Source organism: Pteropus vampyrus, unplaced genomic scaffold, assembly GCF_000151845.1.
Source record: "Pteropus vampyrus isolate Shadow unplaced genomic scaffold, Pvam_2.0 Scaffold36, whole genome shotgun sequence".
Taxonomy (NCBI): domain Eukaryota; kingdom Metazoa; phylum Chordata; class Mammalia; order Chiroptera; family Pteropodidae; genus Pteropus; species Pteropus vampyrus.
Window position 1 is genome coordinate 1,978,674 of NW_011888817.1, and position 24,663 is coordinate 2,003,336.

The following is a 24,663-nucleotide window of genomic DNA, read 5'->3' on the forward strand; positions in this document are numbered from 1 at the left end:
TCTGTACAGCTCTAAGAATTTTTGCTATTGAGAGGTAGTTAATAAAAATCTATAAAACCTGTGTATTAAATATACAAGTAGACTATTTAGTCTTCAAGAAGAATTAGGTTTTTGTTGATAACATTTGAGAGGTTCCAAAGTTTGGTTCAGTCTTTAGTGATTTGTATATTGCAGTGTCCAGTAAAGACTGACTTGGTTTTTGCTTGTGGGATAAATACGATTTCTTAACAGTGGCAGGCACTGCATTTTCCCATCTTATGGACCACTTTTTTTTCTGTATACCAGTAGGATCCAAGCATTAATATAGTTCACTAGTGAAACTGTATCCCCTTATAGATATCTCTCTCTCTGTAAATATTCTAGTATTCTCCATTACATTATATAAAATAGAATGTTTGCTGTCGTTGTGTTTTGGGAATCATTCTAGTGCCAGTTTTGTATAGAACTTTTTAAAGAGAAACAGTATTGAGTAATAGAAGCACATATATTTTGGAGTAGAGTGACCTACATTTGAATTAGATTGTCAATAATTAGCTGTGTTTGAGCAAACTGTTTTAGCTTTTCAGTCCTCATTTACACATTTTTTAAATTGAGTCAATACCTGTTAACCTTTTGCAGAATTGTCATAAGGGTTAGGGATAATGGATCTTCAACCCCCAGTGAACATGCAGTCTGACAAAAGGATAAAGATTGGTTTGTTAGGGAGTTTTTCTCATAGAAGGGCATCCAGTTTTATATTAATGGATTCAAAATGGTGCATCACTCAGTGGTGATTTACTCTTGCCGAGGTGTTTATTCATTTCAGGGAATACTTGTTTATATCTTGTCCATTGTGCAAAAGGTAGTGTAATAGAGTAATAATGAAGAACATGGACTCTAGAGCCAGACTGTCTGTGTTTGAATCCCGGCTCTACTGTTTACCTTCTGAATGATTTTGGGCAAGTTATTTAACTTTTATGTTTTCCTCGGGATAATAATACCTAGTCAGGAGTGGGTTTTTTTTGTTTTTTTGTGTGTTTTTTTTTTAAACCTAGGTCACAAATCTCTTCAGTCCTGTAGAAAGAGAAAAGTTAGATCACACAGTTGGAGAGAGGGTTTGGTAGTCTGGCATCAGTGATGCAGCTAAAAATTTAGCAAGTGGCCAGTCTGACCCCAACAGTATATTTCTGTGTTCTGTTTGTAGACATCTTTTCTGCCTCATTTAAGTATGCTATTTATCTGATTGCTTTTCAAACAATTCAGTTTTAGTTATCACAGATTTTCTAGGGAGAATCTTATACACCTAGAAGAGACCTAAGGTTATTGATAGTCCTTCATTTTACACATGGAGAAGGGAGGACACTTGCTCAAAGGCCCATACAGCACATTTAGTGATAGAACCAACCTGAATCCTGTACACAGTCCAGGACTTTGTTCCTGTAATATAACACAGGATACTCATTTTTTTAAAAGACTGGATGAGTAATTCTTGCTAGTGAAGAGTAGCAAAACTTAGATATTTAATAAATTATAGGAAAATGGGAAATCTGCAGACATGGGAGTTCCTTTTCAGAGCTGTGAGCCATCAAATTTTCTAAGTGCTTCGAAGATTGAAAGGGACTAATCAGTGAGGTGAGGCTGCCAGGAAGACCTCAGAGCATAGAGTTCTTCAGCCAGGGCTCATAGGAAAGGATGTGTTCCTCATGTCTTGTATAGTGGGCCTGGCTTGTGGAATGGTATCCCCAAATGATACACATGCTGTTCCCGTAACAGTAGTGGGAGCTTATTCATAAACAATTTACAGGAATTTTAGGTTCAGAGTAACTAAGTAACTTGCCAAAGACCAAAATGATGAAACCAGGATTCAGCTCCAGATCTATCTGATTCATAAGACAGCTTGTTTCCCACAATATAGGCTGCCCCCCAAAGTGTGAATGAACATTCTCAGGAGGGCTGGGCTCAGGCAAGAGCCACACATTAGGTCCTCTGGAGAGAGGACTGGAGTTGGAGGCACACTGTGTCTGCCCTGTTTTTCTTTCCTAGAGTCAGTAGGTATACAGATGTCTACAGTTTGAGTTCCTCAAGGTAAGGAGAGAAGGTATCTATATCTTGGGGGTAGAGGCTGCTCAGGGCTTGGGGAGAGGGCAGGTAGCAAAGTTTCTCAGGTGGCCTTTGATGGGACCAGTTTTAATACCAGCGTGAGTTGGCTAAGGCCAAGTTATCAGAGCTGGCACTAACAATGATAGATGACTTTGTCTGCTAAAAAGAAAACTGGAAGGAAGGACCTTTAGAGGTTATTTAGACCAATCCTCACTTTTTTGAGGTGGGGGTGCAGGAGTGGTACAACAGTTTTACTGAGATATAATTCATATACTGTGGAATTCACTTATTTATAGTGTTTGAATATAGTGGTTTAGTGGTTTTTATATATTCACTAAATTGTGCAGTAATGACCATGATATTAAAATATTTTCTTTACCTCAGAAAGAAACCCTATACCCTTTAGCTATCACCTCCTAAACCCTCCTCCCCTGCCCCCAATCCCTCCATCTCTAAGCAATCACTAATCTAGTTTCTGTTGCTATAGATTTGCCTTTTCTGGCCATTTTATATAAATTGAATCATATATATGGTCATTTGTGTTGGGCTTAGGATAATTTCAAGGTTCATCCATATTTTAGCATATTAGGACTTCATTCCTTTTAATGGCTAATATTTAATTTTGTGGATACCATATTATTTTCTGATTCATTCATCAGTCGATGGACTCTTGAGTTACTTTCACCTTTGACTGTTATGCATAATGTTCCTGTGAACATTTGTCTACATGTTTCATGTGGCCTTTCAGTTTTCTGCTGGAGAAATTGAGATGATTTACCCAGTTCCCAGTGCTGTGCCTGGGGCTGGAGGAGGCTGCGATACCAGCTACTTGACCAAGATGTTGACAAACTGAGCAGCTTTGTGAACATGTAGGGATTTATGAAAGAATTGAGATTATCTTTAGTTTTGGGGCCTTCTGTTCCTCCAGGAGGGATGATATAAGGGTGTGAGGATTAACTCAGGTATCACATTTTCCACTGATCCTGCTGCAACCTTGGTCAAATGACACTGCTCTTTAAGCCTTGATTTTCCTATGAAAAATGGAATTAATACCCACCTCGCAGTGTTATGAACACTAGCAATACTATATATAAAGCACCCAGCATAAGGCCTGTCTAAAGTACTATTATGTAGAAAGACATTAGAGGGGCCAGGAAAGTGGCTGTGAGGTGGACCTGTAATGCTCCAGAAGAGCCACTAGATGGCAGAGAAAGTGCAAGAAAGGTGGTTGTGCACCTGGGACTTAGCAAGAATTCTTGAGTTTCTGCCTTTCTCATTGCCCTTGGGAAGGGAGTACAAACGCTCATATTGCTGGGAAAAGAGCCCACTGCCCACAGTGTCTTGTCTCCCATACCTGCAGACTACTTCCACTTCTGAGAACCATTACTACCCTCCAGAGCCAGTGATCTTGCTTCCCATTTCTCAGATAACTGAATATCTTTCAGTTAACTTTCAGCCAAGCATTATTCTTTCTAGTTTTTAAAGTTGGATCATGAACCGAGCCTTTGTGCAGACTGTCTTTGGGGAACTTGCAGACTGACATCCTCTATTACAGACAGATACTTTCTGTCCTTATAAGCAGCAGCATCAAATTTGGGCTGCCAGGGAAGAGCGAAATGTCCATGTGGGCCTGGGAGTTGGAGGGAATTGGTTTATTTCAGGACTGTAGAGAAGGTTTGGGTTGGTTGGAAGGTGTGCAAACAAAACTCTTAAGGGTGTACACTGAGACTGTTAGATGAGATGATCTTCACATTCTCTCACCATTCTGAGCCTAGGTGGCCAGTTGAGTAAGTAAAGGGAATCTTGGGCTTTTCTTGGGGTCATTCAGAAAGACTGCTTACTGCTTGGTTTCTCCCAGCCCCCTTTTGTTCCGAAGGAGGGAAGTTGTATGTCTAAGAGTTGAGGCTCTCTAATTTGCCAAGGCCCACGAGTAGAGGATGGAAAAAGCAGGGAGTTGGAGGCAGATAGGTGGGCTCCTGGGGCTGGAAGTGGCCTTGAAAGATCTTGTGCTTCATACCCTTGCCTAGGGGCAGATGAATGTCTCAATGGGGGCAGGGGGAGAGCTAAACTTCTAGTCCTAAGGCACCAGAGTCAGGCCGAGAGGGCCTTGGGCAGGCCTGAGGCTTAAACAGACCCTGGCCATCCCTCAGCAGGCCTGGCCCTGTAGTTCAATGCTAGCCACTTTGTTTTGTTCTTACACTCTCTGATGTTCTCATGTCTCTTTGTCATCTTTTCTTAACCTGTATGTGAGCCTCTCCTTGTATCCGGAATGGTGTTGAGCACATAGTTTGTTTGAACATAAAAAAGGCAGGGAGAAGAGAGGGAGTCAGAATACAAAAGAAACCAACAGGAGAAATAGCATGCATGGGTTGTAGTACCATTGATTTATAAAGCTGCTGATAAAATGCTTTTATGTTCATCCTCAGGAAAGCCTGTGAGGCAGGTAGAACATGAGATTATTTTACAAATGAGAAAACTGGTGTAGAGTTGAACTTCTATAAGATGGCACAGATTAAACCAGAGTCTTTTGGTTCTAAGTCCAGTGTGCCCTCTACTCTAGTACCTTGGTACCTGAGTATGTTACTTCTCTGTGTGGTTGATGCTCTTTTTCATTCAGTGGGTTCTGTGGTTAGGAAAGCTAGGACTGATATCCTACTAATTCACAAAGTGGATAAGGTTCATCCTCAGCACCTCCCGTGTCCATTTCCCTCCATGAAGCTCTTGAGACAGATGGTTGGTAACACTTGGTCAGATTGAGGTAGGGACAGCTCATGGGAGACCAGGCTGGCAATTGTTGCTTTGGCTTCCAGATTAGAGAGTTTGGATTTTGCTTCCTTCATATGAATTTTTCCCTTTAGTTATTAAAGGGTAAACCACCCCCTTTGGGGTTTAGAAGCTAGACACTAGGGAAGAAGCAGCATTAAGTGTGTGTGTGGTGGTGGCGGGGGGTGTTGTTATAGAGTTACTGTGGAAGTTTCATGCTTTGGAGTAAAAGACATCTAGATTTCAAACCATCCGTGACGTCAAATAGCTGTGACTTTGGACAAGTCTATTAACGTCTCTAAGCTTCAGTTTCAATCCTAAAACTGAATCGTTGCTATGTTGTAGGGCTGATGAGAATTAGAGATGTGTGCACAGAGAAGGTCATGTTCCCCGAGTGTTCCACATCCTGGTTACTTGCCGTCTCTCCTGTGTGCTGCCACAGATGGACCCTTGATTGCCTTCTGCTCTGGTGAGCCAAGAGCAGGAATCCCAGGCCTGGTTCTTGGGAAGCTCACCCCAGGGGCTGTAGAATCTGATGCATTTGTACTTTCCCAGGAGAAGGGGGAGGATGTCTTTAAACTTCTTGCTGGCTGCTGGGCCCTGGGACAAAGGGGAGACAAGCCCCAGGGCTGAGACAATCATGTCTTTATTATCTCAGATGTCTCAGGCCTGTCCCCCGCCTGGAGATATATGGCCGGGAAGGCTAGCTCCATGGCCTCGGCGCGATTCCAGGTCCTAGGAATGTCTGGCTGTTTTATAGCAAACAGAATCACGCACAACAGCCCGGCATCCAGGCATCTCCACCCCAGCAAGCTCTTTCTCTCCACCAGCTTGTAAAACAGTGAGACCTACAGCAGTGTGACACAAGCCCCATGCCTCTTGAGGTCCCAGCAGCCTGGCACAGAGCAGCAGTCCTAGGCAATGGCAAACCCAGTCAAAGGCTCTGGGCACAGGGCCAGCAGCACAGGCCTGGACATACCCAGGGACCATCTTTCAGACCAGGCCCTCCTTGGCTCAGTTCTTTCTTGTCAGCTATGGGCTGCCCTGATTGTAGCCTCTCCCTTTTGACCCCTTGGGAGCAGCTGAAGGGAGCCACTGAGAAGGTTTGTTTACAGATGCACTTGGCATAGGATGGGGAGACCAGCAGCGATGAGTCCTTGAGTTCCAGCTTCCAGCTGCTCCCAGGTGCTGGGGAGCCTTCCTCTCTGGGCCCCGAAGAAACGAGCCCACACTGTTGTCTTTGGCCAAGGTTTCAGGAACTCAGAGAAGAGACCAGGAGACAGTGGGTCAGATGGCTGTCCAGAGCATCATTTATAACGAAGCCATGTGGGCCGGCCCTCTCTAGGGGGGCCTTGCGAATGGACTAGGGGTTGTGGACCCATGCTGAGGCTTTTCTCTGGGGCCTTGAAAGGGATCCTGCAGTCCAGGGACAATAGTGGATGGTGATGGTTTAATCTGCTCCCCTGACTCCCTGATCCAGAAAGAGTCCATACTACCAGCCCTAGAGCTGTAGCATTTTCGAGCTTTCAGGGATTTGAGCCCACTCCTGTGGTGCCCTTCATCAGCCTGGCAGTCTACCTTATGCCTATCTAGTGCTTAGCAGATGGCCACATTGCATTTTTTTCTACAGTGCATGCCTTGGTTCATTTGACATTCAGTGCTTCTTGCCCCCTGCCCCCCAGAAGATCCAGACCCCACTCTGAAAGAGCATGTGCAGTCCAAGGGGGAGGATGTGAACGTGTAAGCAGTAGTGTGTGTGGCACAATGTGGCATGGACTTCAGGGGAAGCACAGGTCTATAAAAGGGGTACCCACCCATTTTTCTATAAAGTGTGCCCTCTGCCCACCTGAAGTATGGGGAGCCCACTCTGAGACATCTGGCTCAGCGAGTCTCAGGATCAGAGCTGTGGGGGTGTTGGCAGGATTATTCTCTAATCTTAACAGCAATAGTAGTAGCTAATAGGTGAGTGAGTAGCAGCTGTGTGACAGGCAATGTGCTAAAGTACTTTGCATGCTTTATCTTCACAATAGTTCAATTTATAACTGAGAAAATAGGGTAAATGACTTACCCAAGGTAACAGCTAGGACATGGTGGAGGTGGGGATATTTGACTCCAGAGCATTTAACTACCTTGGGGGTAAGTATTAGAACAGCCAATGGACAAATAGTGTATGTAATTTGAAATGCTTGTTTTAGTCAGAGCATTTATTTTGTCAGAACTAGCAGCAAGGCTTTTGTGTCTCGAAGGCAGGGAGTAGAGGTTAAAGGTTGAGAACGTCTTCTTTGCTAATGAGCTAATGCCTGTATTAGGTGAGCCGGACAGAGCTCTGACTCTTAAAGGCAAATTGGAGGGAAGTAACCTGCCTTTCCCCTCAACACGCTGGGGTCCTCTTATCAAACTGAAGCCTGCTGTAGTTGTAATGTACCCTGTGTGCTGAGAGGAGAGGGTTGAGGTACTGTGTACTGGAGAGCCATCATCAAACATATGGCAGTGGTAACCGGCCAGGTGGAAAGGGGCGAATGCATGTCCCAGGTCAGAAGTGAAGGGAATGGACACCTACCTACACTGTGGTTCTCTTTCCACAGTAGCCTTTGAGACGGTGCAGATGGGGAAGCCAAGACTCATAGGGGTTAATTTATCCAAGGTCACCAAGCTAGTGAGAGGCCTAGAAGAGGTTCAGTCCCAGATCTGTGCGACTTCAGCTCTCAGGCTTCTTCCATAACGCTGTGCCTGTTCTTTTTTGAGGAATGAGTCTAAAGTCCCTTCTCATTCCCTTCTGGTTTGAATGTTTGAGCTGCCCTCTCTCTCCACCTCCCTCCTTCCTGACTGAAGCATTCTGAATTCATAGCAGCAGCCCTGCATCCTCTTGGTCACTTCTCTGGATCCACTCCAGCTCTGTGAAGAATCAGAGGGGCAGCAACTCGCCCTGTCCTGGCTGCGATAACCATCAGCCATTCCTGAAGCTTCCCAGGTGGCTCCAGCCGCTGTCCAAGAAGGGGATGAGGAGGAGGCCCAGGCTGTAGGAGGTGCTGGAAGGAGGGAGGAGGAGGGGTGGGAAGACTCCCAGGAGCAGAGAGACCCAGCAAATTCTGGTGTCATCTAAAACTGATGGGACCAGGAGTCTACAATGCCATCCCCACTCACCTAACACACACTGTCCATCACACTTAAAGAGCCAGAGTGCTGGCTCATGATGACTATCAATGTCTCTTACAGCTCTTCCCAGTCCTCAGAGTGCTTCCCCATTCAGCGTTTCACTTGTTCCTCCAACAGCCATAATGCCGGGGGTAGGGAGGCTGTGTACAATAGAGGCTTTTGAATTAGAACGGAATCTGGTCTTGGCTCTGCCACTATCTTCATCTCTCTTACAGATAAAATTTAGAGGTATTAACCTCAGATTGCACTTGGCTGCCAGCAGTGGAGCTAGAGTGAGACCCTAGGTCTGATGTCTAGAAGGAGGTAGGGAGAAGCAGCATCTGCAGGGCTCCGGTTAGGTGCTGGTTAAAGTCCTGCTTAGAAATCTGCTTGTTTCTGTGTCCTTATGATCTGTTTATTTTCCTTCAGTTTCCTAGTAAAAGATCTTTTTGAAAAATACCTCCCTTTTTGGCTGAAGCTGAAGGGGAAAAGGACTCATCTACTCATCTATACCTTGGTTCAGGCTAGATAATCTAGAGCCAGGTGTGGGAGCAGCCCAGAGTTCAGACTGGATTGTCAGCCCCTTCCTGTTCTTGCTGTGGGCATAAACCTGACCGCTTGTCTCGCGGGCTTGGAACTGGACCTAAAGTCTTCTGCCATACCAGCCAGGGCACTGGGTGGTAGGCAAGGCTGTTGTTCCTAGCTGTGGCTTTGTCTACCCTAGCAGTGTGACTCCAGCCTTCCTCACCTTCTGCCCTAGAGAGAGCTGTCTACAGAATAATATATAGATCCGCAGCAGAGTGGCAGAGTTGAACTTAGCCTAGCCAGAGACAGATAATACTGCTTTGTGGGGAGGAGGTGGGCTCAAAGTTCTGAGGCCCTTTTGCCTAGGAAGCATAAAAGGTAGGTCTAGGCCAGCAGTGGAGTGAGAAAAAATGGAGAGTTGTGTAGAACTGGATGAGGGGCGCGCGCGCGCGCGCGCACACACACACACACACACACACACACACACACACACACACACACGATATGCAGATCTCTGCTGTGAGCCTTGGTTGTCTTATCTGTAATGTGGGGATGAATCATATCCTTGCCTCTCAGGTGCTTTATTTATGTTCTGTTATTTGCTTGTGACCATGACATATACGATAATGCTGGTAGTGGTATTTAGTGTGTGTCGGCCTGACCCCATGGTCAATAGGTGCTCAATAAATGGTAGTGGTGGTGCACATTGGTGATCACAGTTTCCTGAGGGGCATGGCCCGTTCAGGGAGGCTATGTCTACTTTCCCAAGTAGGAGCTCCAAGGAGGCTGGAGCTCCTGATGTTGCTGCAAAGTCCACAAGTACCTGAGTAGGTGAGGAACCACATTGAGGATGGAGGATTTGGCTTAAAAAGGAGATACTCCCTGGCTGAGAGTTGATGAAGGCGGAATTAGCATGGAATTGAGAAGTGGTTGTGCAGATGTAGGGCCTTGTTTGGAGCCTGGGCTCTCCCAGTGAGTGCTGGATTGTCTAGAGGGGCCACTCCTGGTCCAGGACCAGTCTGTGCCAGAGTTTGCTCTGACTTCCTTCTACCTCCCTTGGCACCATCTTCCCCCATTTATCAATCTCTGGGCTTTCGTTCGTTTCTTCTCCCGTGTCCGCCTTTGCTTTCTCCGTTGTGGGAGTCCTACTATAGCCTTTCCAAGTCTGGGCAGGTGGTTGTTGATGGGACTAGAGTCTGGTCCTGACCCAAGGTCATACATGATCTGTTTCCTAGCTAGACTGTGAACTCCTTGAGGACAGGGTCCAGGAGCCTCGGGTCCCTACCAGAGGGGCCCAGCCCCTCTTGGCCTTGATTGTTGGGCTGGCCAAGGGAACACAAACCTGAGTTGGTCCTTCTCCCTCACAGGTGGCAAGGGTAGGGGTGGGGGTGGGTACTGAATCAGAATATATGGCTCCTTGTGTCCAGCTTCCTCTTCCTGGCTGGCTCAAAGCTTGGGAACAGTGGCTGCCTTTCTGGGGCAGCCAGGGCATCTGGCCAGAGTATGCTCTATTGGGCATGGTCAGCTCTTCAGCAAGCCTCGGTCCTCCTCTTAACCTAGAGAAGGCCCCGGGTTATTGGTGTTGATCTTGGCGGACCACCGGGCCCCTCAGCAAACAGGGAGGCGAGTGTGCACCCGGCCTGGGCCTGTTTGTGTTGGCCTCGCCAGGCGGGGGATTAGCTCAGCTGGGCTGCTAATTGCCTCCGAAGTGCCGGCCTGGATGCTGACAAGGGCTGGGCCTCTAGGCCCCTCCTTCCCAGCAGGCACTATGCCAGGCTAGGGGGCCTGGCCCAGAAGGGCCCCTTCTCTCCCCTGTCAGCGCCTGCTTGGCCTAGACCCTTGAGATGCGGGCAGGGGGTCACTAGGGCTGGCGGCTCAGGAAGGAGTGGGGGGAGATGCCTATGAAGTCATTGCCTGGGCTAGGCCAGGCCACACTCCACCCCCTCCCCCACATCCCTTAGACATCCCCTCACACCCCCCCTTCTTGAGTCAGACGCCTTCTCCTGAAGCTCAGCACTTTCTCCTCTTACTAGGAAGCTGCTGGGCTCCTCTGCCCAGATGCTCCTCTGTTCCTCAGCCTTTCCCTCTCTGTTCCTGTGTCTGTCCTCTTGCCCTCTGCTGTTTTCTCACTCAGTTTCTCAGCCTGTCTTAGCTCATCTCAGTTCCCCAGACCCTTTTATACCCTTCTTGTGTTCTCTGGTCCTTCCCTGGCCCAAGATCCACCTTAAGCCTTGCCTCTGGTCTCCCCAGACTTCCCTTGGACCACTGTCAGTCAAGAAGGGGCTGAGAAGGAGGTCTTTATCACGTGTTTTTACAACTTGCCCAGAGACCTAAGGCCTGAGCTCTGAGGGCAGCTGTCAAGGATGGATCTGGACACCACCCAGCCTGGGAGACATGAAAGCCTTCCATCTTCAAAGGCGGAGCCCCTGGGCCCCACTACATATGCCTCCTACAGCTCAGACACTCCCATATCCACTCTGACTCTACCCTCCTTGGCCCCTGCTCCTTGTCCTAGCCCTGCTTTTTGCCCACATTGGGGCCTTGGTTCAGCCTCTAGCTGGTGCCTAAGGGCAGCTTTGTTGTTGCCTTGCTTGGTACTGCCAGGTTTCTCGACTTCTGGGATTCTTTGTCTCTGTCTCCTGTCTGACGATCTATGCCTTGAGACATCTGCCTGCTTCTGATCCTTGGGATGAGGCCAAAGGAGGACTCCAGTCTTGGGGTACCTGTCTTCAGCCCCTAACCTATCCCACACTGTCTCTGCTTTTCTCCTTGTTCTATCTCCCTTTCTGGCCCCCTCAATCTTAGAACTACTTTAACTGCCTCTTACACTCTTGAAAAGGGAATAATATTAATATAATAATTGTCATTCGTCGAGCTTTACATGTGTTATTTAACATCCCCAATAAATAGGTTCTATTATTATTTAGCCCCATTTGAAGTTGGGGCAAGGGGAATAGCACCATGTTGTGAATCTTAAAAGAAAGAGTCCCAGAGAGGGACAATAAGTTGTCCAAGGTTCTATATAGTGAAGGGATTCCAACCCAGGCCTTACTGCAAAGCCTGCATCTTTTTCACAGTTCTAGAAAATAGTTGGGAATGGACACCTTCACCTCTTCGCTCTGCCATCTTGGACTCTCTATTGCCAGTCCTCTCCCCTCTGCGTTTGACCTTGATTTGAGGACGAGGTTTCCTTTTCTATCTACCCATAGTTTAGACTCCATCCTCTCCCACTGTCTATTATTCACCTCCCCACTTCTTCACAAATTTGTGTATACTCCTGCTGTCCTGAAAGCTTTTCACATTAGCCCTCTTATATCCCATTAAACTTCTGGAAAGCCTAACATAGCCTAACTGTTTCCAGGCTGGTGTGGATTTGCTGCAGTGGGGGTGGAGGGTTGAGAGACAGGCCCCGGCCCCCTTGATAAAGATGAGGAATTCACTCCACTAGACTGAGGTTCCTGAGAAGCCATCTTGGGTCTTCCCATCATCTGTGACTTGAGTTACATGGCGTTTTTCCATTCAGTCACCTCTTTCTCACTGGGCTCCAATCCTGGATTTTCCTTCTAGTCACAGGCCTTGAATCCTTGTGTCCTTAAGTGCTGTTTTTTTCCTACTTGTCTCCTACCTCCTCAGTTGGCACCCACTTCACTAGACCCTCCTTTGTCATTGTAGTTGTCTTTCCTCTCTAATTCAACACTCAAGAAGGGTTCTGAGGCCTTGGCCCAGGCCAAGGTTCAGTAGTTGATCACGGCTCATTGAAATGCAGGTATGGCCTCAGTGTGTTAAGGGTTAATTCTAGACAACCTGTAGGTGGGTTCTTTGCTTGTGGCCATCAGACCAGTTATTCAGAAGGAAAGAGTGTCCTCACATCTAGAGGTTGCTAGTACTTATCTGCTTTTCTCATGTTCTTCCCAAAGTCTTTCTTCTCTTCTTCTATAAAACAGTCAGTGCCACAATTGCAAGATAAAGAAATAATCATTTTATTGTGCATCAGACTATTTCATGGGGATGTCACAATGGCAAGGAGCCTAGTATAAAAATTGGAGGATGGGGTCAGGGCAGCAGAGGGGGCAGCAGCATCCAGAGCTGGGGCTTATCTGGCCCGAGGCCTCAGAGAACTTCACCATTGCCTGTGGCAAGACTAGTGGAGGTTTCAGACAGGACTCGGAACCCCTAGCACGCTTTCAGAGTGGGTGGGCTATGTCAGGCCTATTGGTTCTTCCTTTTTATTTGAGAGAACTTGGAGGAGGGCGCGTCCAAGGAAGCTCCATTTTCCTGCAGCTGTGGATCCTTTGGCCTTTGGGTTGCTGGTGATAGTGGTGGTAGGGCTGGGCTGAGGTTCCTAGAATCTAGTTAGCTTCACTGAGGTCACACCCTTCAGAACCCCAAGAGGATCAACTTTGAGAAGCCCCCTGGCAGGTGGAACAGTGAAGCCTGTGAAAGGGCACAGACCCTCTCACTTCTTACTGGGGGCAGTGCCCATAACGCCAGCACCTAGCTTGGACCTACTATTCCCCTGATTCTAGGGATAGGACTTGGGGTGGGGGAGAGTGGCTCAGCCCTGTCTCTGGAAGGGGAGAGGTCTCCACTGCTTCCTGTTTCTGGGTCTGGCCTCTGCCAGTGAGGGATAGTATTTTCCCTTTCGCTGAGCGGACAGCTGAACAGAGCCCGCCAGAAGAGCAGTGAGCCCAGCTGGGCAGCTGTGGGGACACTTAGTCGGCTCAGCTTTCATCCACATCAGAGCCTGCCTGCCCCAAGATTATCCCCACATTCAAATATGGCTCCAGCATCTCACTTGGTTTTGGCCTTCTTGGATGGACATTGAGCAGAGCGCTTGGCTGGAGGCCAAGGGTGTTGACTTCTTCGTGAAGGAGCCAACACCAGGAGGCACAAACCACAAGGCCTGAAGGAGAGCTTCTACAGGCCGGAGCCTGTATTCTGAATCTGGTACTTTGAATTCAGATGCAGAGCTCTGGAGCCAAGAGCTTGGGTCTGAGAACCTTCAATGGGGATCCCAGAGCTCGAGACCTCAAACCAGCAGCCTAGAGCCCCAATGTGGGGGCAGTTTGGAGACAGCTGACAGCGAGAACCTCTGGTGCTTGGGAGTCCACCCTAGAAGCAGTTGGGTTAGGCTGGATCTTGTATACTCGTCTTGCTCCCAGAAGTTTGGGCTGGGCTCCTGATGGCTGGTTCACAGGGCCAGGGCCGGGTGCTGGTGCTGACTCTTCAGTACCCACGGTACCCCGGGGGCAGGGGCGCCTCAGCTACCTCTCCTCGTCAGCCTTTCAGCAGTCCCTTGTCCCTCAGAGCCCGTTCTGCCCTCAGGAACTGTGCGGACTCTAGCTCAGCCTGTGGTCTGTGCCTCTGGTTGCCTCACAGCTCTTCTTCTAGCCAGAGCCCCTTCCCCAAGGCTCAAACCCAAGATGACCAGAAGTTCCTGGGTCTTTGGGTACAGGAGCCCAGGAGGAGCCTGGCTGGAGGGCTCTCTTGGCTCTGCCTCTGTCTGCATCTAGTTCGCTCCGGGACTCGGCTGGGCATTGCCCTCTCTGCTGTAAAATGGGCATAAAACATCCCTGTCTTGTCCATCATCCAGTGAGATGGCCCAGTGCAGGGCCTAGAACATAGTATTTGTTCAGTAAATTTGGTTGAGTGAAATAATGGTTGGGAGAAGGTGTTTTTACACAGCCCTTTCCTTGGTGTGTGTGTGAGTGATTACCATTCTTAGTCTTATGGAGGAGCAGCACTGTGACTCACGGGGCCATCACTGCAAAGGCCCAGCTGGGATCTCTGATCCAGGGTGACAGCCTATGCTCCCGCCTGGGAGGGACCAGGGAATGGGGGGTTTCCCTCTGCGAGGGGGAGGCCAGGCAGGCTGGGCTCTGGGGTGGGACTGTAGTCTTCTCTTGCCTTCATCTCACCTGCTCTTCCTGCCTGGAAGGTCCCACAGAAATTCAGCTTCCAGCTGCTCATGGAGGCTGAAATTAACCCTTTGCCTCTGACCTGGTAGCTAGCTGCCCATTCCTTTTCCAGGGGATTTGAGAAGACAAGGCTACCAGGCTGAAGCTGCCAGGGGTCCATACATATGTGTGGAGGTGTGCCTTCCATCAAAATGGCACCAGCTTTCCCCTGCCATAGGGCCACCTCTTTCCCTAGATGGCAGGGTCAGTAGGCACATGGCTGTAACACTCCTGTTGCCCACCTGAAGCCTACAAGTAGAAAAACAGATACAGATAACAAATGAGTGGTCAGCAGCAGCCACATGTGGACAGAAGCATGAGAAAGGTCCCTTTGGTCAGTGGCAGCCACAAAGGCCCAGGCTTCAGGGAGACCCCAGTTGGTGCCCTTGGGGTCACCTGCCTGGTTTCAGTAATAAATAACATGAGGACCCAAAAACCAAACCAAAACAAAAAATATAACCAGTATCTTTTGGGGTAGGTGGTGGGGGACTGTTTAAATTATCGGCCTTCCCCGGGCCACTAGGTGGTTGCTGGGCGCAGGCTGGGCGGCAGTCACCGGCATGTGTGTAGCTCCACCAGCCGCTGGCACTGCCGGCACTTGACAAAGCAGCACCAGTGGAATTTGCAGCTGCAGCGCTCAGCCAGCTCCACCTGTGCTGTGTGGAAGCCGCGGCCACAGCACAGCAGCTCACAGCCGTCAATGGCCTTGGACGTCTTGTTGCATGTGCGGCCCCTTGTGCCCAGCACGCCGCTGCGCATGTCCTGCTCGCAGAAGTCGGGGCTGGGCTCCAAGTACACCAGGTCCTCATCTGTATGCGGCTTGAACTGTGCATTGCGCGGCACCAGCGCCCTGGAGGACCCCACACGGCGTGGCTCCACCTCGGTGGCGCCATCAAACTTTTCCTTCAGTGCGTGGCCCACCTGACGGAAGGGTGGCACGGCTCGCCAGCATGTCTTTACCTCGCAGGAGCCCGATACCCCATGGCACTTGCACTCCACCCGCATATGTGTCAGGATGGCCTGCAGGGACAGGGAGGAAATGGGCCATCAGGAGATGCCGGAGGTGGCTGGGGAGGGACCGCTGGGGCTAGATGGTGGGGGCCTGGGTGGGGGCATGCCACAGAATTGCAGAAAATGTACTGTCATGCTTCCTCTGTATTAAGCACCGACGGTATGTCGTGGTAAGCTGGTAAGCTGTGTTGAGTGAGGACTGTCGAAGATATTGTCCCTGCCTTTGGAGCACTTGCAGTTGATGGAGGAGAGACATTTTAAAACGCAGTGTCATGAAACTGAGTGACAAGTGACATGATGGGGAAGGACATGGTTGCACTGAATCTGCACAGGAACCTTGAAGGGCAGATATTGAAAAGGCAGATGGTATCATAGTTAAGCACGTGATCTTCACGGTGACGCAGAAGGGTTCAAGTCCTAGCTCTGCTGCCTGTTAGGGGTGTGTATGTGTGTGACGGAAGGATGGAGACCCATAAATATGCATGGGTCAGGGTGCTGTGTTGGGGGTTGTGTGTGCTGTGTTGGAGGGGCACTCATTGTCCTGTGACACCTGCTCCCATTTGTTTCTCCGTCCTGCCATCTTGTACCCCACCGGCCGACAGGAGGTGCCTAGTGCTGGTGAGAGCCTGAGCAATGCTTGCTGGGCAGCGTGTGGCTGGGAGAGTGTTTCAGGGACCTTTCCGAGCCCGCCTCCGCCCCGGTGGCGATGGTGGTGGAAGAAGCGCCACATTACCTTCCTGCCGGCCTCGTTGTTGTGGAGGTTCATGAGGGCCCGGCTGGATGAGGCACCCTTGCTTCTCTCCCGCACGTCCACGAATGACTGGGAGAAGGCCACGCCGTAGGCGATATTGTCTGAGCATCCTGACCACTGGAAGCCTGAAGCGCGGTGAGCAGAGGGAGCTGCGGATGAGTGAGGGCCAGGTCCCTGCCCTCCCGCTCACGCTTCCCCACCGCCCGCACTTACCCTGCGGGCTGACCCCGTGTACCGTCCGGTCACAGCCACACTTTTCTAGCTCCCCACTGCTGCACGCCCGTGTCACCGCAAAGGCCACACCTGCTGAAGAGATGGCGTACACGAAGGCCGCCTCCCGAGTCCCTGTGGGAGGCAGAGGGAGGGCAGGGCTGGGTCCCAGTGCTCCTCCCTGCACCCTTCTTTTCAGAGGGGGAGGGACCTAAACGATGGAGGACCGCAGAGAGAGCAAGGCAAGCTAACTCCCGTGGGCCAAGAGTGACACTGTGCTGGTGCTTATGGCCGCCACCCGGATGCTGAATACACATACTACATGCCAGGCACTGCCTTACGTCTTCACATATGCTGAGCGTTTTATCCTCAGAGCATCCGAGAGGTCAGTACTATTGTCCCCATTTCACAGAGAGATTAGTCTGCTTATTCCCGGTCACAGTATGTATTTGAGCAGGCAGATAGGTAGGCAGAGGGGCCACAGGTGAGTGCTCTTACCTTCAGTGCTATTAGCAACCATGGGCACTGTTCTTATACAACCTCTAGAAGGTTAGTGATGTTCACGTCATTTTTGAGAGACAAAGCAGGCTCGGAGAGGTGAATTGACTTACCAATACTGTGAAGCAGCAGGGCTGAGCTGCCAGACGAGGTCTGGCTTCCCTTAAACCCAGTGTTCTTACCTATTCTTCAGCCAGCCCTCCTGGGCTCTGAGGGTTCCCTGTACCTTAGAATCCTGCCCCGGCCCTTCCTGCTGAGGCTGGGCCTGTTGTCTTGCTTCCTTATCCCTTTAAAAATGAATTGTGATCACAATGGCCTCTACAGTTTACCACTACTACTGCTGATGGTATGCCATCTGCCGCTGGGAGCTTTTATCTGTGCCCATTTCACAGATGGCGCATATGCAGTATGGGTTTGTGGAGGGGAAGTGATTTGGTCCCAGAGAGCCAGCCAGGAATTAATAGAACAGGACTCAAACACAGGTCTGTCTGCCTCTGGGTCTGTTCTTTCCCTGCCACGACTTCTCAGTGGTGCTATTTTGGTGCCTGCCCCCGTCCTCTGCCTGAATGGGTGTTTTTATCCTCCTAGGAACTGTGCCTCAGGGGGTGTAGCTTCTGTGGAGCCTCTTTCTGGGGGTGTGGGTGGGTAGGGGAGAGAGCGAGAGAGAGAGAGTGTGTGTGTGTAGTGTGGTGCATGTGTGCATGGCTGGCTGGGAGTGTGACCAGACAGGCCCTGCTCCTCTCCTGGGTCCTGTGAGGGCCTCTGTGTGCCCGTGACTGTCCTTCTGTCTCTTGCTGGAGTGTCCGTGTCCACAGGAGTGAAGGGGGCAGGATTTGGCCCCGTGGTTGGCAATTACCTCTGCGACACCCAGGCCTGTGCTCTCGGCTGCCCTGGGGAGCAGTCACCGTGGTCAGACAGAAACAATCACCTCCTCTGTGCCCGTGTCTGTGGACAGGCAGCAGAAAAAGCTGAGTGCTGGAGTGGGGGCAGCTCAGGCCCTGATGGCTCAGGACACCCTGTTCTTGCTTCGGCACTTGAACTGGAGATACAGCCTGCCACCCACTCTCCACTGGCCGCCCTCTGCCCCGGCCTGGCCCTTTTGGGCCGGCGTCAGGGGGCTTGGCTGGGGCCGTGAGGGCCTTGACAGCCTGAGATGGAACCCTCTCCAAGTTAATGGAGGTTAATAGCAGGATCCTGTTGGTTGGTTTTGTGCTGTGGCCGCCCGAAGAGAGACGACTTCAGTTTCTGGTATTTATGGTATTTCCAGGCCTGAACCAGCACAATTCTTTGCCCCAAAGACCAAGGGGGAAGGGAAAGCAGGAGATGGGGCCATGGGCCCCAGCTCCTGGCCTGGCGCGGCCCTCCCTTCCCTGCTCTCCAGGCTCTCAGGCAGCCCCGGCCCACCCCGAGCTCTGGCCTCATCTCTCCCCTGAGCGCTTGGGGCCCTGGGGTACAGGAAGCCCTGTACAGTTGCTCAGGGAGACCCCCGCTTCATTCCCTGAGCCAATACCCATCTGCCAGGACTCCAGGTCCTCCTTGCCCTGGCCTTGGGAACAAGGTTGCTGTGGTTTTCTCACCTCGGGGCTGGGCCTGAAGGAATAGATTCTGGAAGGCAGATAATAATAAAAAGAGCTAAAGCTTACAGAGCACTTTACACTGTGCTGGGCACTGTCTAAGCACTTTACGTAATTTAGATATTCCTCACAACAACCCTATGAAGTACAGACTTTTAACCTTCATTTTACAGATGAGGAAACTGAGGCACTGAGTGGTGAAGCGACTTGTCTAACAATACCTGGCCAGGATGCAGTGGGACGGGAATTTGAACTCAGGCAGCCTGGCATCAGAGCTTTCAACCTTGATGTTATCCCACCGCACAGAGCCCGGCGCACCCAGGAATACACATGCAGTCCATCTTTTCCCACCTCGTGTGTGAAGCCAAGAAGGGCTTCCTTAGGTGTACTCTAAATCTCACGTGCTCTGGGATAAGCCCAGTTCCTTTTGTGGGTTCTTTACTGGGGGATGGTGAGCAGTTGGCCTCTGTGCTCAGCACACAAGGCCCCAGAAGGCCTAGATAATGTGGCTAAGCCACTGTGCCCCTAAAGCCGATGGCAGCGGCTCCTCCAGTCCTTTCTAACTGGCCCCGGGTCCCAGCCCTTTGACTCCAGCGCTGTGGCCCCTCCCAGATTCTCCTCTTTGCCTGGGTGCCCAGGCTGGAGCCTTGCTCACTAGTGGGGTAACTGGCAGAAACCATTGAGAGAAAAAGGACTGTGGTATGCCTGCGAGTGGAGCAGAAGGGAGTTCCCCAGCAACATGGTAGAAAACTGCTCCCTGGTCGGGGACTTGCCTGCTCCAGCCACAGGAGGAAGACAGTTCTGGCTTTGTCCTCCTGGGACAGCAGAGCCGGCCCAGGGTGAGGCAGGACTCTCTAAAGTGCCAGCAGCTGCCCTGCAACCTTCTGCCTTTTCCACAAAGACGTCTGCCCATCCCACACCCAACGCCTTTCTTCCGGCTTTTCTTCCTCCCCAGGTTACCTCCTACCCCAGCTCCACTGGCCTAAATCCTGTGTGTCCTCTGGATCCCATCTCGATGCCGTCTTTTCCAAGGTGCTAAGGCTGCCTGGGGCTGGGAATTCAGCTCCTCTTTCTGAGGATGCCAGGACCTTTGCATATGTTGTCCAAGGCTCACAACAACCTTACCAACCAGCTCTCTCCAGCTCTGCTCTATGGAGGGAAAAGTGAAGCTTGGTGGCTTGCCTGGGGTCCCTCAGCCAGTCCGTGGCCAAGAGGGAATTGGAACAAGGCCTGTCTGACTCAAGGCCTGTGCTCTTCTGAGCACATCATGTGTGATGTCTCTCCCAGATGTTGGAAAGACAGACATGTTTGGGAAGGGGTGTTTAAAGGAGAACCGGCTGAAGCTGAGTTGGGCTGGAAAGGAAGCCATGGACATGGCGATCTCCTGGGCACCAGGTGGGTGTCCTGGTGGAAGTGCCATTCCCAGCATAACTCGCATGTTTCCAAAGCAGACTCAGCAGGTGTCCTAGGGAGGTGGGGCAGGATAGGCACTGGTCTCGAGAAAGACATTACTCCCAGTCCCCTCCTCATCTCTGCCCCCAGCCTGCCTTTCCAGTTTCCTTTGCTCTCATCTGTGAAAGCTCACCTTTTATTGAAACCACCTCCAGGAAGCCTCTTTGGATTTAAGAGATGATGTAGGATAGGACAGGGAGAAGAGTAAAGGCTTTGGAGCTGGACAATGCTGTGCTAAGACTTTTACTAGTGGTGTGATCTTCCTCTCAGAGCCTCATTTTCCCAAGTCGAACGTGGGGAGAATCCCGCTGCCTGCCAGGCCAGACCCTCACACTCCTGCATTCCCCTCCCACCATTACAGATTTGCTTTCACTGGCCTGACTGCCCCTCGCAATCAGAATCCGGCTGCAGCCTGTTTTATCTTCTAAGTATCCTGTGTTTGTCTGGCCTCTGCAGCCGGATGGGAAGTTCCTGGGGCCAGGCTGTCCCTTGAACTTCTCCTCTGGCCCCCTAGCCCAGGGCTGGGCACAGAGCAGGCCCCTCACAGCTACTTGGAGACAGGGGTCGGTGTTGGGAAAGTGTGGACGCGCGCTAGGCAGGTCTGAGTTCTAATCATGGCACTGCCACCTCCTAGATGTGTGATTTCAGCTTTCTTGTCCATAAAAAGGGGCTGATAATAGAACCGACCTCATCAGGTGGTTCTGGAAATCTACTGAGGTCAAATATGGAATGGGCTTAGTCTAGGCCCTGGCACACAGTAGGCACTTGAGACATAGTAGCTGTTGTGAGAATTAGTGCAGGGTGATTAATGCCATTTTATTCATTTGCTAACAAACACTGGTCTGGCATATATACTCTGAGGGCCAGTCAGTTGACCATATCTTCGTGATTTGGGCTCAAACTTCCTTAGGGCAGACTCTCCCTCCCTGGCTGCCTCGCCAAATGTTTACTGATCACCTGCTGTGAGTAGGCCCTATGCCATGCTCTAGGAATACCCAGGTGAGTTCATCCTCAAGGAACTCTCAGTGGCAGTGTCTCTGGGGTACCCCCCGACCTTGTAAATTATCTGATGGCACCACAAGGCTGGCCTGAGGGGTCACTCCGAAGGAAGGTATCTCCTCACCCTCATTGGCTCCAACATGATGCCAATGTTGAGGACAAAGATGAGAACACAAGTTTTATAGTGAGTCACAGCCCAAGACTGAAGAGCATTTGCTTTTTAAATCCAGGCTGAAGTTACAGTCAGTAAGGTGTCCTCGGTGATGTTAGACACATAGGGAGTGGAGAGGTGGGCCTGGTTTTGAAGCCTCACTTTGCTGTGGCCAGTGCACCACATCCCCTCCCAACCATGGCAGCCAGAGTCTGAAGGGGCCTAAGGGCTTACGGAGTCCCCTTTCTTAGGACAGGAAGTTGATCAAGGTCATAGAGTGAGATACAAAGAGGCAGAGGGAGGCCCAGTGTTGTTTAGAGATGGAGAGAAGCAGGAGAATGGGAGTCTGCACTGCCTTTCCTGCCTCTCTTCGTCCTGCTCAGGCCAGCCTGCTCTAAGACCCCAGTACATGTGCTCACGGCAACCTCTGTCAGACGCTATGGCCTCTCCCTCCCATCCTCAATCCCTTTTCATTCATTCAACAAGCATTTATCAGTTATCTACTATGTGCAGGTGCTGCTCTAGGCACTGTTTTCAGGCAGTGACTGAAATGCACAGATGCCATCCCATATCTGGCCCTTAATGACTGCTCCTTAGTCAAGAACTGCCACCTGCCCCCATTCCTGGCTTCCCAGATACCAATTTTACCAAATTTTTGGTAGTTTTTCAGCTGAGAACACACAATTTTGCCTTAACTTACACAAGACCCTCATCGGTCACCATTTTTTCACTGTCCATCTTGCCTCAGTGGGCCAAAAGCAGGGCGGCCTCCACTGCTTAGTGTGGGAGCACAGAGTTGGAGGCTGGGGAGGCGTGGGCAATGCCAGCAGTAAGAGAGCTGGCCTCCTCTTGCGGGGTGTAGGGGGGTCTGTTAGAGTCAGTTAGTTCTTCAGAGGCATTGTCTCTGAGTCCTGATGGGAGTCCCAGGAGAATGGTCCTGGGGTTGTCCCCACTTTATAGGGAGCAGGATGCTGAGGCTAGGAGAGGGAAGAACCTTGCCCAAGATCTCACAGCCAAGAGTTGGCAGGCCCCAGACTTGGGTGTGTTACCACCCTCTGCTTGCTGAGCCCCTTCCTCAGCTGCGAGATGGAAATAATACTACACGCTCTCAGAATTGTCATCAGGGTGATCTGATGTGGGCAGCACACAGGAGGCCTTCGACAAATGAGGGTTCCTGGCTCTGCGGGGGATCTGTTAACTTTGGCCTCCTCCGTGTCTGTGGTCATGACCCCAGCCAGGCAGCTCATGAATGCAGGTACTGGCCCAGCCCCCCGACCCCAAAAGCTGGGGGCCATGAGATAGGCCTGCCCAGACCGGCGCTGCTGCCATCACTGCCGCCAAAAATGACAGCAGCTGGTGATGATAGACAGCTCTTCTTGGGTCAGGGTCTACACTAAGTGCTGCCACGAATTATGTCACTAATCTTCATGACAACCTTATGAGGTAAGCACACCTGCCAGTCTGACAGGTGAGGACACCATGGCTCAAAGGAGTGAAGTCACTTGCTCCAGGCCATGCTTGCCCATGTTCTCCCTCCAGCCACCTCATGAACCCCTGCACCTTCTGAGAGCAGCACGTTGCCTTGAGATGGACAAGTCTCTTCTCTTCTTGTTCAATGGAGACAAATTAAGAATTTTACAAGAAGAATTTTACTAGGGGAGAAAATGAAAAATATAAAAATGAGGAGATGGATGGATGGGAAGATCTCAGACTCCTCCAAACAGGACTGCCTGGTGTGGAGGACCTGGGGAGAGGGCACCTTGACTTAGCTCCAAGAGGACTGGTGCTTGACCAGGCCACTCGGACTGTAGCCTGTAACAGGTTCCAGCCAAGCTGGGTAGGATTCCCGGTGTCTTCCCAAACTTGCTGAGCCGGGGCTGGGCCCCCCTGTTTAGTTCCTGCCACGCACATGGGTGAGGAAGGCCTTTCTTGATGGGGTCCACCTTCAGGCCAGCACCGGCTCACGCCTGCCTCTCTTTGCCCCTTCCGGTCTGCGCTCTGGCTTGCTTCCTGTCATTGGAAGGCATCAACTGACTGTCTCCTCCACACCAAGGCTCTGCCATGTGCTGTGACATCACCCTTCCCTTGGAAGAGCTCAGGGTTTAGGGATAGCAGGGTGGGGTGGGGGAGACAGGCATCAGAGTTCAATCTAAAAGGTGTAATAAAAGCCGTGTGAACACCAGCAATTTAGATGATAATGTGCATGTGTGAATTGAGAGAGAAACAGAAGAGGCCAATGGGTTAAAATGTGATCTGTTGGTGAATCTAGATAAAGAGTATATGGCAATTCCTTGTACTAGCTTTGCAAATTTTCTGTAAGTTTCAAATTTTTTCAAAACAAAAAAAATTACAAAAAAAAAAAAAAAAGAAAGAAAGAAAAGAAAAAAGAAAAAGAAAAGGGAAAAAACTCCAGCATGAACAAAGAGCTTTGGATCTCAGAGGAAAAAGCGGCTACCTGCTCGTGGGAGCTGGGAAGACTGTGGACGAGGGTCCCACTAGGTTGGCCGAGAAAGTGGGTTGAGTATTTGGGGTAGGGGACGCAGCCCGTGTAAAGGCGTGGGGGTGTGAAAAGGCCTGGCACATGAAACCTGCTGATCTCGCCACCAGTCCATCCAAAACACCGAACATCTACTGTGTGTGAAGAACGTCCTGTGCTCAGGGGCTGTTGTCTGAGCCTAGTATCTGGGCCTCATCAAACAGGCCCTGGCCTTTGGCAGTGGCATCATTGTCCCAGGAGATCCTTCACTACCAGACCGCTCACTGGGTCTCTGCTTCTTTTCTGGAGCAGCAGTGCTCAGTCATGCCAAGCATGATCATGCCTTTTTGGCCTCTGCCAGCTCCCAGGAGAATGGCTTCCAAATTTCTATCACAGTTGGTTTCCAACAACATCCAAATGGTTTGCCACAAGCCCAGCAGCCCTAGACGTCCAGGATCACAGGTGCCAAGACAAAGGTTGGCCCAGGCAATGCTTTCCTGCTGCCTGAGCAAGTCAAAGGGCCCCTGTAGACTGTTGGTGGCTTGGGAGTGTCAGTTTCATGCTCAGGAAGTAGAAAAAGAGGCAGCTGGTTTAGAACACTTCCTCGAGGGCAGAGGCTTGACCCGGTGACCTCTCAAGGAGCCTTCCAGTTGCATGGAACATTCTCTATGCCCTGGCCCACCATCCTTTGGCTTAATGCATTCTCACATTTCTGGTCTTGCCTAAGGGTTTACCTTCTTGGAAAAGCTTTCTTTGAGCCCCAGCCCTGGCCAGGGGAGGGGTCCACCCTTGTGGTCCCAAGACGCCCATGTCCTCTCCATCACAGGGTGGGTAAGACCCTGGAACTGGATTGCCTGGGTTCGAGCCCTGGCTCTGTCACTTTCTAGTTCTGTGACCTTGGGCAAGTCACTTAAACTCTCTGTGCCTCAGTTTCTTCTCTTGTAACATGGAGGCCTATCCCCGAGGGCCAGATGAGTTAAAACACTTTGCAGTGTCCAGTTCCTAGTTAGTGCTATTGGTGCGCTAGCCACTATGCCTACTGAGCTGCGACAGAGCCTGGGAGGGTAGGAGCTGGGGCTGTT

General features: G+C 50.6%; 1 protein-coding gene across 1 annotated transcript in view; it reads right to left on the reverse strand.

Moving 5' to 3' along the window:
* Positions 1-9,911: 9,911 nt before the first annotated feature.
* WNT4 (Wnt family member 4) overlaps positions 9,912-24,663 on the reverse strand; it is a 31,491-nt gene continuing 16,739 nt past the window's right edge. Inside the window, exons 3-5 of the mRNA XM_011357540.2 lie at positions 16,435-16,566; positions 16,204-16,346; positions 9,912-15,479 (exon numbers count right to left, since the gene is read on the reverse strand). Coding sequence (XP_011355842.1) covers positions 15,012-15,479; positions 16,204-16,346; positions 16,435-16,566 — 743 coding nt within the window. The 3' untranslated portion in view covers positions 9,912-15,011. The remainder of the gene's footprint in view (positions 15,480-16,203; positions 16,347-16,434; positions 16,567-24,663) is intronic.